The sequence below is a fragment of the Pagrus pagrus genome, assembly GCF_965226575.1.
Source record: "Pagrus pagrus genome assembly, chromosome: 19".
NCBI lineage: Eukaryota > Metazoa > Chordata > Actinopteri > Spariformes > Sparidae > Pagrus > Pagrus pagrus.
Window position 1 is genome coordinate 20850039 of NC_140203.1, and position 18214 is coordinate 20868252.

Genomic DNA, 18214 nt, shown 5'->3' on the forward strand with positions numbered 1-18214 from the left:
GGGAAATTAGACTTTTAGAAACAGTGTTAAAAACCACAACAGTTACAGTGTGGCAGAATTAATTTCATGCATTTATCTTCTTTATTTTATGGCATTGAATAAGTATGTACTCTGTTGAAGTCAGGGACGGATGATGATATCTACAGACTTATTCATCCCCAGCTTTAAACAGTCACTTGATGATGACGACCAGGATCGTTCGTGTTCTCCTGTGTGGCCACTGAGTCATCCCTGGATGATGAATGCTTTTCAAACTACACACTTAAGTATGTGGTGCATCCATGAGCACAATGAAGTGCTTTGATACCAGCAGATATACAAAAGTAAATGTCAGGAGCGTGATGGTCACAAATCGAACACAAACTTTTAATGCTCAGCATAAGGGTAAAGGTGATTTTGTATCTCGATTACTTTAACAAAGACCTGTATTGTTGAAAACCATTATTTTACAAAGAGACAGTGGAGAAAGATTCTGTACTTTGGCCTCTTTTATGTTTGAAAAGAGGGAAGCTCACTCTCTGCCACATGCATTTTCTGTCGTCGTGATGCGAGTCAATAAGTGAAAGGACACACTAGGTGAGATGAGCCGAAGGCTGGCGCTGTCAGAACAGCACGGTGTCTGGTTCTGCCTCAGCAGAGCAGCTGCTTTGATGCCCCGGGAGCATAGAGAGCGGAGTGCAATTTTTCAGTGCCTTGGTGGAGCGCTGCATGCTGGGAAGGCTACAGCACCGAGCAGGCTTCAGCAGATTCAATGAAGGGAGCGGGCCTGTGGGTAAAAAAGAGACTTGTGAAATGATCTTTGAGCTTCTTGATAATTCACCGCAGATGTTATTTCATTAATCGTCGGCACTCTGCTGGGTCTAACGGAACTCCTACAGATATGTAACACTCAGAGATTAAGGGTTGGATATTAAATACTGGCTTCTCACTGCAAATGCAGGTTAGCTTGCAAGTTAATTCACAGGAGCCAAACAGTGAAAACCTGTCTGACCTTTCTCTTAATTTGCTCCTGAAAGAACACTAACAAATGTCACTGAGATCATGGTAAAAATTGCTAAGTGTTCCAGTAATGGCTTGTTAAACGTTGCTCTCTACCACACATGCCGCACTGCTGCGGCAAGCCACTGGATTTCAGTCTATAAGTCTTGTATAAAACATCAAATAAATGTACAAATGTCATGACAAGATATGCAAGCTCGCTGGTTAGAGTTACACCACACTGCACTACACCACGTATATATACATATAAATCATACAAAATTCAGTAGTAAAAAGCAGAATATCTAAACTTTATATCAGCAGATAAATCAGTCATCAGCTGTCCTTTCACTTCTGTATTTGTATCAATTACCACATTTCCACCACAGCTACTTTTCAGGTGCCCAGGAACCATTTCAGGAACTCATGGACCTTAACCTGCAGCTCGACCGGAGGAAGCAGGCTCTAAATTTCCATCCTTAACCAAAACTGCTGGTGTGAGACAAGTCTCTACCCCTGTTGATGACTTTCTAATGTATCGGGAATGGACATTTCTTTTACTATTTATTTATGAAGGTCTCAATGCATCTCACGCCGCTGTAATTTTAACACCATTAATTCATTCATTAATTCATTAAATCTTCACAGTTCCTCAGATGTGTTGGAAACGCAAACAGAAACAGAAATGTGCTAAAAGTGCATTAAAGGAGACATATTGTGCCTTTTTTCAGCTTCAAAAAATGCATCGTGGATTACCAGAATATATTTAGTGTTAAAATAAACAGTTTCTCATTCTGTCCAAGGCTGCAGCTCCATCTGAAACGCTCTGTTTTAGCTCCTGTCTCTTTAAGGTCCCCCCTTTCCCAGTCTCTGATTGGGCAGCTCACACAGGCCTGACCCAGCACTGCTAACAACAAGAGAGCAGCTGTGCTAAATTAATTCTTACATGTTAAACGAGGCGCTAGGCATACAGTAAATTATGCAAATGTGTGACACAGTTACGTAGTGTGATGTCACAAAGTCACGTAATTTAAAGGCGAGACTACTGACGAGGCGTTTCAGGAGCAGTGTTTTCTGTGGGAGAGAGGAGCTTCTGTCGATGCTAACTTTGACCTTTTTAACTTTCAAGATCTTTAACATAACTAAAAAAACCAGCCCCGCTCCACAATGACCAAATCAGAGAATGTCACCAGCCAATCAGGGAACAACTATTGCTCTTCCATGCCATCACCTAAAGGATCAACTAATACCCCACTATACCAAATATGATGCCCCAGGGTGTTACCCCTGTGACAATTTCTTCATCACACTCATTAAATAAAAAGCATGGCTGAATAACTTCCCCCTCATGTTCTCAGCCTATCATTTTGTGTTGCTTCAACATTGTGCTCGGGTTTTTCCACCAGTGTTTTTGCCAAAATGTGAACTGCATATTAATAAGATAAGAACAATCCTCACCATGATGGTCTCCAGGCTGTGAGCAGAAATCAGCAGCATCCCACTCATAATTCTCATCAACGGAGGCCTTTCTCCTGGAGAGGTCACAAAACACCACTCATTACATAAACACAGTTGGTATCTTTAATGCACACATGTACACACTCGTAGCGGAGCACCCAATAAAAAATGCATATTGCAAAGCAGAGACTCTTCTGTAAAATGTTCTGTCCGTCTTTTTTCTGGTATGTTGCTATTTTCTTCTTCTGATCCTACAAAGAAATTGTCTTCTTTGTTTATTTACACAGCACTGAAGACATTTTTCTAATTCTCAGTCATGAAACAGTCTAGCTCAATGCAATATACCAATGTTTGCTGGGCTACACAAACAGAGAAATAGCTTTTTCTATTATATTGACATTTTCAGACTGAATAATATACAAATGGGAATTTGAGATCCATGCATTTAAGGACTGAAATGTAGTTCCTGGTAATAGTATATAGTAAAACATTATTTCCCTCATTCATTATGTCTTTAATACCTCTGGCCTGGCTCCATTTGGTGATTGTGCTTGTCCTCTGTGCTCCCCTGGCTCTCCTCTACAGTCTCGGGCGAGCTGATGAGGGTTGGGGAGAGGTGACACAGGGACAGGCGTCCATTGGCGGGCTCCATGCTGCCTAGGCCGCTGCTGGCGTAACTGCTGTAGCTGCTCCCAGACTCTGGCACCCCCTCGTAGCCTCCTGCCTCCACTTCTAGTACATCTTGATCATCGTCCTCAGGTGGTAGGCATCTGGAAGCTTCCTTCATCGCCTCCAAGGAACCTTCTGCCTTTTTCATTGCCTCCTGGTAGGCGATCGGCCAATTGGCACCATTGGGATAGACGGATGCTTCTCTCCTTGGCTTGAAATGGCAAGGCACGTTATGGTTTGGTATGGGCCTCTCTGGGCTGCTCCTCGGAGATAACGGATCCACAGCGGGAGGTGAACGGGAGGCGGGTTGGGTAGCAGAAGGAACATTTGCAGGAGACTTAGAGACCTTCCTGGTAGGAGAGGTCTGGGGTTCCCAGAATACAGAATCTGAATGACGGGAAGATGCAACAGAGCAGTTCTCTTGGCTGAGAGAGTCTATCCACGCATCAGGAGTCAGGAAATTGCTTTCTCTCCTTCTCCTTGAGTCAAGACTCCGACTTCGCTGCTTTGAGTCCAAAATTTTAGAACTTTGGGTCACAGCTGTCAAGAGCCCTGGCTGTGGAGGTTGCGGAGAAGCCGGCACCCTAATAACATCGTGACTGCGAGAGTTAAAGCTTCTACTCCTACTCGTGTCTTCATACCGGCCTCCGCGAGTCAACGAGCGGCCGTGTTGCACATGAGAGGCGATTCTGTGGTGCAGCATGGGCCTCGTAGGTCGTATTACACACACCTCCAGCTCTGGCTCATCCACACTCATCTCCACGCACACGTCTTCATCAGTGGGCTCGGGAAACACCACCTCCACTCTTGAGTAGTCTGGCGCCGCTTCTCGAGTCGAATTAGATCTTTCAGTATATTTATTGCTATGGAAAGACGATGTTGACAGGCTGCCATGACTAAGATTGTTCTGTCTCCATGCCTCAGAGAATGAATCATTCGTTTGAATTTCTAAGAGTGTGGATTGTGGTGAATTATCATAGCCCTCTGGTGCTGCCTCTACACTTTCATGTCTCTGGTGCTTTGAGGGGAGATGTGGGAGAGTTAATCTGTCTTTGGAGAAACTGTCTGCCTCCTCAGATTGGTAGGGGGTCTGTTTAGTGAGCGATGGAGGAGGATGATGGGTGCCGGACTTAAAAAGAGTGGGACCAACAGGTGAAGACGCGTTGACAAAAGTGCAGGCCGGGATCAGAGTGGGAGGAGAGGCACAAGAGCGAGCTTCCCAATGCTCAGAAGATGAAGAGAAAGGGTTCGGGGACGGACCAAAGCTCTCCTTGCTTGGCGGGTATCTGTGTGGCAAAGTGCTGCTCTTATATTCCCACAAAGGCTCATAAGCACTTTTTAACTCTGAACGCTCCCTCCGCATGGAGCTTCTTTCCAGAGTGTACCTCCGGAGCTCCCTCTCCAGCTCCTCCCTCTCCTCAGCCAGTTTCAGGCAGTGACTCAGGTTTCCCGCCTCCCGCTCGTGCTCCATTTGGAGAACCAGTGCGCTTGCGTTCGTGGATGGTTGACCTAAGCCGCGTCGGATGTGTGGGAGAACTGGGAATGTGAGAGATAGTTCTCTGTCTTGATGAGGAACGGTGGCTAAACTGCTGTTTGAGCACATGCTGCTGAGGTCAGGAAAGCCATCGTAGCTTGGCTTCTGATCCAAGACGTAGGGGCCGTGACGGGGCAGGCATTGGGTTGTGTCATAAAGCCGCCGTGTGGAATCAGCCTCTGCTGGTTTGCAAGGCAGCAGGTCAACAGAGAGCACAAACGGCGGCTCTTTCCTGTCTTCCCTCTCTGAATGCAGTGACACAGACCTCCTGACTCGAGCAGATTGGATATACCTTATGCTTTTCAGTGTGTCACTGTCATACGGCGGGTGCATGAAGCGCCCGTCTGGACCGCGAGAGATCAACTCAATTGCAGGCGAAATGGGAGAAGAAGTCGTCCTGGTGAGGCGGCCTCTGTTGTAGCTGGACAATAGATGCTTCCGCCGGTGATGATTCTCAGTGCTAAAGGAGGAACAGTCTGTCTGCGAGGAGGAGGAGGTGGTGGTAGAGGAAGTGGTGGGATAGAGGACGCTGGCTGGAAGTAGGCTTTTCTTCAACACACTGTCTGGACTGCCGGTGCCTGAAGTCTTTCTGCGAGAGAGAGAGAGAGAGAGAGAGAGAAAGAGGGGGAGGTAGGGGTGAAATAAGAAAATTGTAAGAGAAACCGGAGGTGTGAGAGGGAGAGAAAATAAGACAGAGAGAAATAAGAGTGAGCAAGAGGGAAAGAGGGGGCGGGGGAGACGGAGAGAGACCAAAACAGCAGCAGTAGCAATAGATGAAGATGAGGCAGAGAAAGAAGATATAGAGAACAACCGAAGTGCTGGCATTTTCAAGATATTTCAGTTTGTAGGGGATGCTGAGGGAAAGGTCAATGGGAGGCAGTATAATGAAATGATGAAGGGGTACTTACATTGATGGGGAGCGTTTATAGATGGCAGGAGGGGGATCTGAAAGGGAGGGAGAGGGGCAAGATGGTATCTGACTCATTAGGAAACAACCACACTGACCAAGAAGTAAAAACATAATCAACCCGAATAAGAGCCCATTATAGCGCCCAAGGCACCCAGGCTTGTCCAAAAAGTTAATTACACTTACATTTATCAGCCACTAATGAGAAATTACCCTAATTAGCGAGTAATGTAAATGACATCAATAACTTTTACAACTGGATGGACGAGCAGGGGTACAAGAGGAGCGCCAAATCCATGCAGTGGGCTATGATTTATATAATGGATTGAAAGTGCCTTCAATATTTTATTGAATAAATGATGATATTCATGATGCAGTTCATCAAAGTGAGTGTCTGCTGAGTCTCTGTGGAGTGAGGGGCGTTTTACCATCCTTCTTCTTTCTGCGGCGCCGGTCCCTCTTGTGGCTGATGATACAGGCGGACCCCAGCAGCAAGACCAGTGCCAAGCACATGAAGCCGACCCCGCCCAGCACGCCAGCCAGTAATGGCTCCGGGACGAACTCCAGGAGTCGGGATGTGGCGGGGTAGATCTCCATCCCTGTGACATCATTTTATCAGTGATGTAAATATTAGTAAATAAAAATAAAAGACGGCCAGGTCTGACTATACTGTAAACTTTAATTAAAGCACCGAAACAATAAGGAAAGTGAAAAAAATCAGAGATATCCCTTTTTTACTATATTACATTTTACTGTTATTATTTATATTTGAAACATGTAGATCATTTTCTCAGAAATCAAAGAAATGGTAAGACTGTATAATAACTATCATTAATAAATCGTACATTTAAAGTTCACTAAACTTTATTTTTACACATATTTCACTGTTGACAAACAATTAAATGCTTTATAAACCATTTATTAAGCAAATGTACAGGTTTATAAACTTCGCAACTTTACGATGGCCATCCAAATCATGTTGGATAGATGGACCACACAGTATTTATCAACCATTTACAAAAGATTATAAACATCAGTTGCAACAATATAATAGATAATTGCTACATAAATAGTTTATTAAGCATTTCATTGTTTGTTGACAGTGAAACAACTATTGACTAAAGCTGAAATTACTACAGTAAAGTTAAAGTAAACTCAGTTGAGTAGAGTGCAACTATTTGCTTAGCTTGCATAATATGGGTGTATGTCATCACTGTGGGTCTTGCAGGTTAAGCAGATACTGGATGTGGTTTGTGGTTGAACAGAGGCTGAAAGATCAGTTCATGCAAGGGTGACAAATTGAGTTTAGAAGTATGACTTCATGTGATAACTATGTAGAATTTTAACAAGGTCATTGGAAGAAATAAAGGGCTGGATAGAAAGCAGAGGATTTATAACCTGAGAATCGTTTGGGACACGAGTATCATATTTCTCTACTCTTCTCTAGAGAAAGGTACCCAACAGCCAATCTATGCTTAAAGGTGAAATATGTCAGGATCTTAGTTGAAAAAGTTCAAAACAAACGAAAATTATCAACAGAGTTTGAAGAAATAATGTTTTGACGTCATGGCGAAGTTAGAATGCTAACCAGCTAGCCCTGGCCTGTCCCAGTCAGACGTTCATGTGCTGGTAGTATAAGCAACAACAATCGCCCCGTGCCCCGTACCAGCTGCACAGTTAACTGAGCTAACTAGCTAATGGCAGCTACATTTTGCAGCAGTTAGCGGTTTTTCTGTTCATATGCTGACCTGTTTGTTTTGAGAATTAATTAGACAGAACGCAGGTTCTTACTTTGCACCTTTAAATTAATTTTGTTATTACAATGAGATACGCTGGACGTTATACACAATACAAAGTATTTTTTATTTAATTATATTTTTAAAATATTAAATATATTATGTGTCTATATAGACATTTTTTGGTCTAAGTATTATTTTATTAGCGGAAATACAGTACATAAAAAGGACATACAAGAGCCAAAGGTCTACTTAAGTTTTTCCAAATTTAACAAACCACAATATACTGTTGATGAAGGTTCTCAGTGATCCAGGTCATGGTAAATCCATGTGCTGTATCGTAGGCAACTGGACTTTTCACCTCTCATCCAAGAAGCTTATTCAGTTCTAACTAACTGGAGAGGAGTTGCAGGCTTTTAAACTCTGTGTGGGAGCGTCCTTACAGAGTCGTTAAGGACACAATATACTGTACAGACTCACATTCAAATTGTGAGAAAACTTCAAAGATGTATAAAGTTTGTATTAATAAATGATTATATATGATATTAAGCTTGAGATGCTTGAAATTAAGCTTGTACAATCATCTGATCATAACGGCCGACCTTCAGTTCACGCATATTTGGTGCCGCTTGCGTCAGTCAATAAGTATGATTCATTTTTATAACAAACAGTGAAACTCATAAAAATAACACAAGATCGCTGCGAGCGTTGCTACCACCAGTTTTAAGTGGATCTAATCTCCAATCCATGTCCCTGATGATCGTTATCGGCAAATCATAAACTTGATTGCTTTGCATAATTCACTCAGGCAGAGTGAAATCATCAGCAGGGCTATGTTAAACAATATACAGTCCTTGGGTGATACCAGTGGGTGTCGTAGATCCTTCTGTTTGATATCTCTGTATCATATCTAATAAAAAATTCATGTTACATTCACATATGAATCAGAAAAGACCAGTACTACTTCTATCACTAATTCTTTTGAGAAGTTATTAGTGGTGCTATTTCTATCATTCAGGCGTCTAATGGGCAGCCTTCCCGGGGGCCCTGCTCTAATTTAGGTCCAACACTGGGAACACAGGGACGGGAAGAAATAAAGCAAGAGAGAAAAAAAAGAGTTGGAGACGAAGACTGAGAGAGAAGGATGGGTTCGAACAGAGGGTGGGGCACGAATGTGAAGGGGGCAAGGTTGCTCTCAGACACCTACCCATTGTTGAGACATTGACTGATGGACTGGGCTCGCTCAGCAACTCCCCGCGACGAGATAGCAGCCGCAGCTCGTACACACAGTCCTGAGACCAGCATCCGCACACACACACACACACACACACACACACACACACACACACAGTTAGGGGGGGCAGAGGATGAAACCACACTTTGTCAACACGGGACTGTGCCTGCAATGCTAATGAAGTTCATTTGAATTTGTGTAGGCCTATATAGGCGAGGAAAAAGAAGGATGAAACAGGCAGAGAGGAGCAAAGACAGGGCACGCAGATTGAAAGACGACAGAAAAGTGATGGCTGCCGTGTAGTGTGCATAATTTGAGAGTCTACAAAAGTAAAACCATGGAGGTATAGCCTAGATAACAAAATCTCCAAGGCATTCAACAAGCAGCGTGGACTGATTAGTCTCAGAGGGAGCAGAGCAAATGGCTTGTTACCTTGTGCAGACCCGGAACGACTATCTCGCTGCTGTTGGCGCTGATGTCCTCGTCCAAATTAAACCACTCCCCTTGCTCTATGCGGGATTGCAGGACGAAGCCTGAGATGGGCGGGCGATGAGCTTCAGGAAGGGACCACTGCAGAACGACACCCGCTGAGCCTTGATTAGCCGAAAGCGACGCCGGGGGCTTTAGTTTACTTCTCCGCAGTGGAGCATCTGATGCAGAGGGAAGCAGAAAGACCTTCAGTCGATCAGCCAGATACGTTGTGGTGGAAAAATTAAATTACAGGGGAGGAAATTGCTGCTGCCACAGAGGTTCAACCTTGAGTGTGAGAGGAGCAGGGTTGGGGTTTGGTGGTAGCTCTTTGCAGAGTCCCAAATAAGCTGTAATATGCAGTTTACTGACCAGTCTGTTGGGTTTGATTAAACATGGCATGAGGCATGTTCACTAAAATTCAGTATTATTTCAGAAAGTTTGATTACTATGGTGATAATACTGTTAGCAGATACATTTATGGCCCAAATAAATGTAGCATGAATATTTGAACATCCCCAATCCCCAATTCAATCACTATCAAGTTGAATATTGGAATAGAATAATAATACGGATGATGACTGATTTTGCATAAATGTTTAATAAGGAGATTTTTGAACTGAAATTGCCATGTTTGGCTAGATTGTGTCACCAGAAATGACTCTCTTCCCAACACAAACCCTTGGGAAAGAATCTAAATGTTATTTTTTGCCTCTGATCCAGCAGCAGGTTGCATCTTCAAAGGTATTTCCGTGATCTCTTAGATGTCTCAAGGATGTCTACTCTCTGCCAGGAAAGGTAAAAATGTTTCCAGGGGGCAAAATCAACATTTCGCTCCCAAGATTTCCACAGTCTGAACCGTCCACTGCCCGGGTCTGCCATAGGCTACAGGGCAGACAAATAAACATACCTATATCTAGGTACGTCCAGAGAGGAAGAAGAGAAGAACATTGTGATGAGACTGCTTTCAGTGTAACGACTTTCCCAAGGCAAACATTTGATCATTCAATGAAGACTGTAGACATCATTTAGCTCAGGAAAATACCTTTGAAGACACATCAGATAACACATGACTACAGCTACACTCACTCTGTGAGGCACAGCCGGGCTTTGAGGTAAATGCTAACGTAGCGTGACAATGCTAACATGCTGATCTTGAGCAAATACGATGGGTACTATGGTCAGCATCTTAAATTAGCATGTAACGCCTTTTAATAACCATAATTAATAAATGTTCAGACGATCTAACTTTAGTTTATAGTTGATGCACTGCTACAGCAATGTAATGCTTTATAAACCATTTATTGAGTTTTCAACATCAGCTGCAACTTTACAATCAGCAATAGCTTTTTAGTAGTTTATAAAGCATTTTGTTGTCTGTTAATAGTGCTAACAGTAACTCAAGTTGAATTTACTAAAACCATTTATCAGTGATTGTTATTATGAAGTGTTACCGTCAAGTATGTTAGCATGCTAGCATTTGCTTAAGAGCAGAAAGTATGACGTACAAGCTGAGACTGATGAGAATATCATTAGTTTAGCAGGCATTTGGCATTGACATATAAGATGGATGAACTGACACCGCCCCAAAAGTGAAGTCAAAATATCCACATTGCCCCCTGGTGGCCGGCCGCAGTACTGATCATAAATCCCGCCCCCTCGATGTTAGCAGAGTACACATTGATCACATTTTTGTTTTTTGTCATTGTAGTTCTTGACAGATATATGTTCAGGTGCTATTTGTTCTGCTAAGTTTGGTTTAAATTAGTTAGCTGCTATAAAAAGTGGATGAAACATCATTATAGTGAGCTACGCCCTGCTATATGAAATATGACTATTTCTGGCCTGATGATGTATGTATAAAAAGAGGATCATCATCATCAAAGTTCTGTCAGTTCATCCTCACAGGGAGGCTAATGAATACTGTACAAAACTTAATAGCAATCCATCCAATACTTGTTTAGAGATTCATGTTTTGGATAGTGTGGCTAAAAATCCTGCTCAGGCTTGTGCACAGACACCATCGTATTAACCACACAAGAGCCATGTTTCATCTTGTCCTCTGGGCGATTTACTCAGGGAGTTAACTTTAATTAGCTACAGTTGATATAATCTCCTGCTGGCAGCGTTTGTTTTTTCAACCGGTGAAAGTGACGGTCAGCACCGGCTGAAAATGAAAAAGCCTGCTAGCTGAATGTTTTGTGCCTTGTTCTAATAAAATGAGTGAGGAGAAATACAACACTTGATAAGAGTTTTGTTAGCCTCGGAGCTCGGTGGATCTGAGAATTTACAAGCCTGAGACTGGATCTAAACTGGAGGCAACTGTTGAAATGCACCAAATCCACAGGAAACAGTACTGACCCAAGGTCCGGGCGGTGGCAATATCGCTGAAGGGTCCTGCGCCCATTTTATTGTTGGACAGGATGCTGAACTGATAGTCGGTGGCAGGAGACAGGCCTGTCACCTGCAGCCTGGTACCGGAGGAGGGGGGCACCGACATAGAGAACCAGTCCTGCTTCTCGTCATTATCGCTCCCTAAAATCTTCTTCACCCTGCCATGGGAGAGAGATGGAGAGAAGAGACGTGAGAACAAAAGAGCGGCGGGAAATTCTTGAAGTCTGGTTTTATGAAACATGACAGAAAAGTAGGTTTCATTAATCATTCATACTCATCATCAGCTCCCGATTTTGTGGCAGAGACAGCACTGATGTATCCCTGCAATTGCACGGAGAGCTTGCAACTCCAATTATGGTGATTTTCATGTTCCTACCGGAGCTGAGGTTCAACACGTCTATTTTATACAGAGCAAATTACTTGACCCGGGGCAAAGAAAATCTATTCACCCACTGAAAACGGGAGGAACTTTTGAAAATTATTAATGCGAGTCTGAAAATACGTCCCCTTTTTTTGTTTTTGATGATGATGGCTTCGACTCAAACGGAAGTATTCTTTCATGAGAATATAGAAAAGGGCATGGAATTACCCGTATTAACAAAGTGTGGATAATTGCGAGGTCTTTCTCTTTTACACACTGTCAAATTATGTATATTATATTGGTGCATGAAACAGGATGTACGTACAAAGCGAAAGACAAGAGCAGAGAGGTTTACTTTCTTTGTGTGTGTTTTTCTTTTCTGTATTGATTGTGCAAGGATGGTGTGAATGTTTGCCACCAGAGCTTTCACACCTGTCAAACAACTGCAAGATCGTTATAATTTTAGTTCGGTGGAGGTCGCAAAGTGCAGCAAGCATCACTTTCTGCCTCCATGAGAAAAAAAATCACATTATATCCTTTAGTTTATGATGTGTATTGTTTTTGACGGTCATAACATGTCAGGTTGTCAGAGGGGGGAGTAGCCGACACTTTAGCAGCGTTTTTATATACTGATCTATTTTTATTGTTTTGATGCCATTTATATTTACGTCTGCGCTGCTCCTTGCTGCGCCGACGACCCAGTTCCCTCTCAGGGATTAAGATAGCTCATCTCGTCTTCATCTGATGCAGCGCTTCCAGGTCACAATGTGATTAAGATAAGCATTAGAGCATGTTCTCTTTATATTATCACCTGCATTCTCTGACATTTTTTTTTTTGTGAACCATATTTTTAAATTTACTTGAAATTAACCGAGACATCTCATACATTAAAGGGACACTATGTAGTTTTGGAGAAGCACTTCAAACTAATGAGGTAATAATACAAACACAGAGATATTTACTTTTTCCATAACTGAATAAACAAGCTGTTCTCAGAGGGAAATAAGGTCCCAGAACACTGTTTGAAGCTAGAAAGGTGGCAGGGTCCGCCACATATAAACAAAGTAAAACAGCATGAAACTGAGTAAACAAACTGACCTTAAAGGACAACACAGTTTACTGTGTTCAGTCATGAAAACAAAGAGAGTTTGTTTATTTAGTGTTCAGTCAATGAACTTTCTTCCCCAAAACTACATACTGCACCTTTAAAACAGGGACAATTTATTACACTCGAGTCTTGAACAGAGGGCACATTACAACAGTTGATTAGTCTGTTGTAATGAGCTCTCTGTTCAATGGTCGGTACATTGTCGCAGTTTTAGATTCCTTTCATTGACAATTGGCTTTTAACACATCACAGACATATCTAACTCACCCAAGTCATTCATCTGTGATTCCTCAGCTAATATCAAAGCGCTGATTCACATATAGCAAATGTGCCGTGTTCTCAATTGCCCTTAACCTCCGATTGTAGCTAGCATGACCACTGCATTATGAAGCTATGCTCTGCGGCACTGTTTTTTATTGTAGCTGCCATGAAGTGATAACAGATAAATGAATTCCTCATCCCAGAGATCAATAGAGTAATACCAGCGCTGTCGATGGCTGCCATGGTTACAGCCCGAGAAGAAAGTGGGAGGCTTTACACCCACCAAACTGAAAATGTCTGTGCTGATCCTCCATCAAAGCCTGCCTCCCAGGATATGTTGGCCTGCCTCACCCCTGGAGAGACGGACAGAGAGGTAGCCGCATGGGGACTGGTTCCTGTAATGGAAGGAACGGAGAGGAGGTGATGGAAATTGGCCAGCACTTCAACTACCTGATCCAGCTAAAGTTTAGAGGCCAACTCTGGATGTGCCACATTTATCTGCTGGAGGCGGACTGGAGGCACAGGCATCCGGCCTGTGCTGGGTGTAATGGAGGTAAAGAGCAAACAATTTGAAACAATACATTTTAATGGGGACGGCTCATGTAACAGACTCGCTTGTGTTGAGGTGTTCTCTCTGCTGCTGGCACTCACCCAGGACGAAAACTCGTGTGCTGGCTTTCACCGAGGCTACACGGTTAGTGGCGATGCACTCCCACGCCCCCTGGTGGTCCTTAGTGAGAGGCTGCAGGAGCAGAGAACCGTTGGGTTCTATGGAGTACGATGTCCGACGGGCCAAGTCAACCTACCAAGAACAAAGACCATTAACGAATGGTACAGCACTCTTCTAACCTGTGTAAATACACAGTAGATCAGTAGATGCAGCTGGAATACACAGCAAGCTAAAAAAAAACGTTCTAATTAACAACAAACTTTTAGTAAAGACATCGTGTTAAAATGTAAAGTTCACCCATATGAATAGTACTCGAGTAAAAGTTTTAAAGTATCTGATATTACACGTACTTAAGTATCAAAAGTGTAAGGGGTTAGTTAAAAGTACATCATGTAAGTATGCTGTATACCAGGGCTGCCCAAAGTTGGTCCACTACAAGGTTCGGTTTGGCCCACCAGTTTCTAATGAAAAATACATTCAAAATAATCATAATATCAGGAAAACGGTGGTAAAAGACTGTCTTTTTCCTGATTTTGTCGGCCTTCACTCTTTTTCCTATGCGATCTCAAGGTGTGCAAAAACTGTACTGTGTTTATGCCAGTTTTTCTTCATTATTAGATACGAATGCTCATTAAACATACATTATTAAGTATTTTTCATAATTTCAGCATCTGGCAGAGTGACACTTTGCGCAGGAAGTCTGTCAAGGGAACTTGGGATCCAAGTACCATTTTGCATCTTAACAATGTAACACAACAGTTGTTTACTACTGACCCCTGGGCCACCATTAAGTTTCAGTTTTGGCCCTCCAAAAGGAAACATTTGTGCACTCCTGCTGTGTACTGTGGCTCAACCAATGATGGACTTGGCTGATTATCAGATCCGATAAACAGCAGATTGCGGACCAAATACATTAATTTGATAATGTGCTTTGGTTGTGCTGCAGCATGCAATCTGCAATGTAACTAGTCACTAAAGTTATCAACTTTTTAGTGGAGTAAAAAGTACAATATTTGTAAATAATGTGAACTTAAGTACAGTATTTGAGTAAATGTACTTAGCTACGTTCCATCGCTGCCAACATAGCAACATGTCTGATAATGTATTCTGATGTAGATTAGGTCATATTGTTCAAGTCTAGTCTGGAGTGCAGTCAGAAAGAATTAAGTCAGTGATGTATTTTTCTCTTTTCTGGCTCTTTATTCTGGCAGACTAGATCTTAAATAAAAGAGCGAATGAGGTTAAGGAGTATCTTAACACTAAATCAGACTTATAAAGCGTGCACGGTCCCCTTTTTATTCTAGCAATTGATTCTGGTCCCGGTGTCAGTGTGTCTGAATTTGACTACTCACTCGATCTCTATGGAAGAGAAGGATGGATGCTGTGATCTCAATGAGTTGAGCGCCGTACTGCACAGTTGTGCGTGAGGCATGTTGCAACCATGTGATGGCAGCATTTATAGAATATTGGTACATCCATAAATGTGCTGTATTTCAGAGAGAACTGGAATATGGAGGATGTCCAAGATGGGGTATAAGTACAAGAAGCTGCACCCACTGTCATTCTGGTGTATGTCTTGTTTGTGCAGGTAATTCTTTTAACCAGTCATCCTGTGCTTAGGTGGCGCTTAGCACAGGATGCAGCGAAGGTGCCCCCCTGCAAAATATTGTTAGGAGTAAACTTGGTAACTGCCAATAAAATGGCTAAATTCCTGCAGGCAACATCTGCTAACTTGTTTAGGTCCATACACCTCTCCCTCAAGCGTCATCAGATCAGGAGCAGGATGATGAGAGGGAAATGAAAAAATTAGATCTTAATTACGCTCTTTTGAAAATCTAAACAAAGTTTTCGCTGACTCACACACACACTCCTACATGATATTGCTGTTCTAGGTAATACCGCCCACTAGCTAATTGTCAAGTGCAGTTTTACACGATATTCCGGGTTAGCTCATCGGCCCGAATCACATTTAAATGGATAAACGTTCCCAAGTGCAGGATGAGTGATTTGAAATGTTTTACAGGATGAGAAAGAGAGGGATCTTGACGTAAAACAAACTGTGATTAAGTGAGATAACTGCACAATTAAGAAGTTGACACAGGATTTAGGGATTGTTTGACAGCCGTACTGGATACATTCTGTAGAAATGAAGCTATATTTGACACATTTTGCTCCAGGTGCAACGGGACAACAACAATAGAACAGAGACAAAACGTCAGAAAATGTGTCACTGCCCTGATGAGATAATTAGATTTTGGTAGATGTAAAAAGCGACCCAAAAAAGTTTGACCCCCCACCCCTCAGACTCTCCCCTGTTGCCCCTGGTAACGAACAGACCCACTTGTTATAAAAGAGATTTTGTTTCAAACCTTGAGTTGTTTAATATAGCCTAAGAGGGTACTTACATTTTGTTAAGACTAACCTTGCAAAACAAAACTGAGTGAAACCAAATCCCTTATAAAACCATCTCACCGTCTATTTACTATCGCTGAATTATTCATTTATGCAGCCATAAACCGAAGATAATAAGCCTTTTTCCAGTAAACATATCTAAACTGATCCGCTTATACATACTGCATGTGAAGGCATGTGTTTCTGTTTTATAGGCTCTTTATAGTTTTGCGACCTTGCACGTTCTGACATGAGCTATGTTCAATAGAAACATACGACAGGAAGAAAATGTTGTCCTCGTGAATAATTCCAGTGCCATGATGTGGCACTGCAATATTCTTGAATATTCTTTCCCGTGTTATTTACCTTGCTCCAGGTCACTTTAATTGTTGGGTCCTCGTTCCCTTGACACGGGACGAGCAGGGTGCTGCCAGCCTCCTGTTTGTACTGCTCCTCCGGAGTGACGCTGAATGATGGGGGGTCCTGTGAATTGCCAAGGCAATATAGCGGAATCAAGGAGATTGCAGCAATGCCAACAATGGATTTTAAGACTGGATTACTGCCGCTTTGGACAAGATTATCTTAATAACAAAAGGATTAGCCACACAATTAACTCCCCAATAGTGGAGGCATTGTAGTGAGTCTGAGTTGACTTCCATTAATGCCAAAGGGCTCACACGTCAGAGTGAAAAGGTCAATAAAATGTCGTTTCTGTTAAATTTTTAATTCGCTGTGACGGATGCAGTTGTGGTTAATTAAAATACACGCAACACTGGTGCAGACAGACAGTTTAGCAGAACTGGAAAGACAGATTCAGGGGTAGGTTCAGAGCTTCCCGGACATGATTAACCAACTATTTGGTGGTTATGGTGCAAGACATGTAGTCTTCCTTACATGTCCACATAGCGTTTTTCTCAATTGTTCCACAATGAGGAGCGAGTGTCATCGGCATCCGGCAGCCTTTTCCAAGCATGCCACATTTTCTGTTCTGTATGCTTCAAGTTGAAAATCTCACTGTCACTCTTTTTCTTTTGGGCGATAATTTTCACCGTATTTTTGCCTCCTACGGATCATGCACCCACATCCTTCTGCTCTGGACAGTGTTGATCATACAGCCATATAGACAAGACGTATGTGCAGCGCCAGGGTGAGTAGATGCTGGATTCTTTTTTTCACTTTTAGTTGAACTGTTCCTTTAAATGACTTCACGTAAAGCATCTCTACGCTACGAGTTGGCCTGGACTGCTCACTGACCTGTAGAATCACGTCCGTCGGCCCGGATGGACCCATGCTGCCGAAGCTGTTGTACGGCGTGCACACGTACACGCCTGCTGCATCGTCGTTGACTGTGGCCATGAGCAAAGAGCCCTCTGGGGTCAAGGTCCATCCGGGATACTGGGAGAAAAGCACAATGTTCATACCACATAGACAGAAAAGGAAGTAGCACATGCAGTCTTGACTGATACATAGCATGAATGTAAAAAAGTAATATTAAGTTAGAAGTGTGCAGAGAGCTTAAAGTGGTAAAAGGCAGAAAATCTGTAATCACTCCAAAGCCACGTATGAGCTCCTCAGCTGTGTTGGAGGGATTTACAGAAATATTATTTTGATATCTTCCCGCCACAGTCCTGCACTGGTTAAGTACTTAAGTCTCCACTGGGCAGATTACTTCCAAACTTCTCTAAAATTGTGTATTATTTATTGGTATTGTCACAGCTTTTACACGACATGTAAAAGTTGGAGTGATTGTTTGTTCTTTTAATTAAAAAAAAAAACCCTTTTAAGATTTTCTCTTGATCATTCCTCAGGTGAATCCAAGCAGCAGGCAACTGAACGAGCTTTTCGAATTAATTTTTGAAGCATTTGCATGAAAAGCAGTTACATTTCCGAGTCCATTTTTTTCCCATTAAGCCTTAGCGGAAGGCTCGTGTTGCGCTTTAGCTGCGCGAAAGGTTCCCACTCCGTGTAATGAAGTCAAAACTGCTATTATCCTCTCCAAAATGAGGCTGCGAGGACGTATTACTGTGGGTAGGAGAGCTTGTGAC

The 18214-nt window shown here is 42.7% G+C and overlaps 1 protein-coding gene across 1 annotated transcript in view; it reads right to left on the reverse strand.

The window, feature by feature from the left end:
• Positions 1–339: 339 nt before the first annotated feature.
• igsf9a (immunoglobulin superfamily, member 9a) overlaps positions 340–18214 on the reverse strand; it is a gene marked incomplete at its 5' end in the record, with an annotated part of 46858 nt that continues 28983 nt past the window's right edge. The window contains 12 exons of the mRNA XM_084382862.1: positions 340–766; positions 2437–2510; positions 2958–5228; positions 5548–5584; positions 5975–6145; positions 8490–8574; positions 8949–9166; positions 11346–11536; positions 13392–13503; positions 13760–13910; positions 16536–16652; positions 17424–17564. Of these exons, the coding sequence (XP_084238988.1) occupies positions 603–766; positions 2437–2510; positions 2958–5228; positions 5548–5584; positions 5975–6145; positions 8490–8574; positions 8949–9166; positions 11346–11536; positions 13392–13503; positions 13760–13910; positions 16536–16652; positions 17424–17564 (3732 nt within the window). The remainder of the gene's footprint in view (positions 767–2436; positions 2511–2957; positions 5229–5547; positions 5585–5974; positions 6146–8489; positions 8575–8948; positions 9167–11345; positions 11537–13391; positions 13504–13759; positions 13911–16535; positions 16653–17423; positions 17565–18214) is intronic.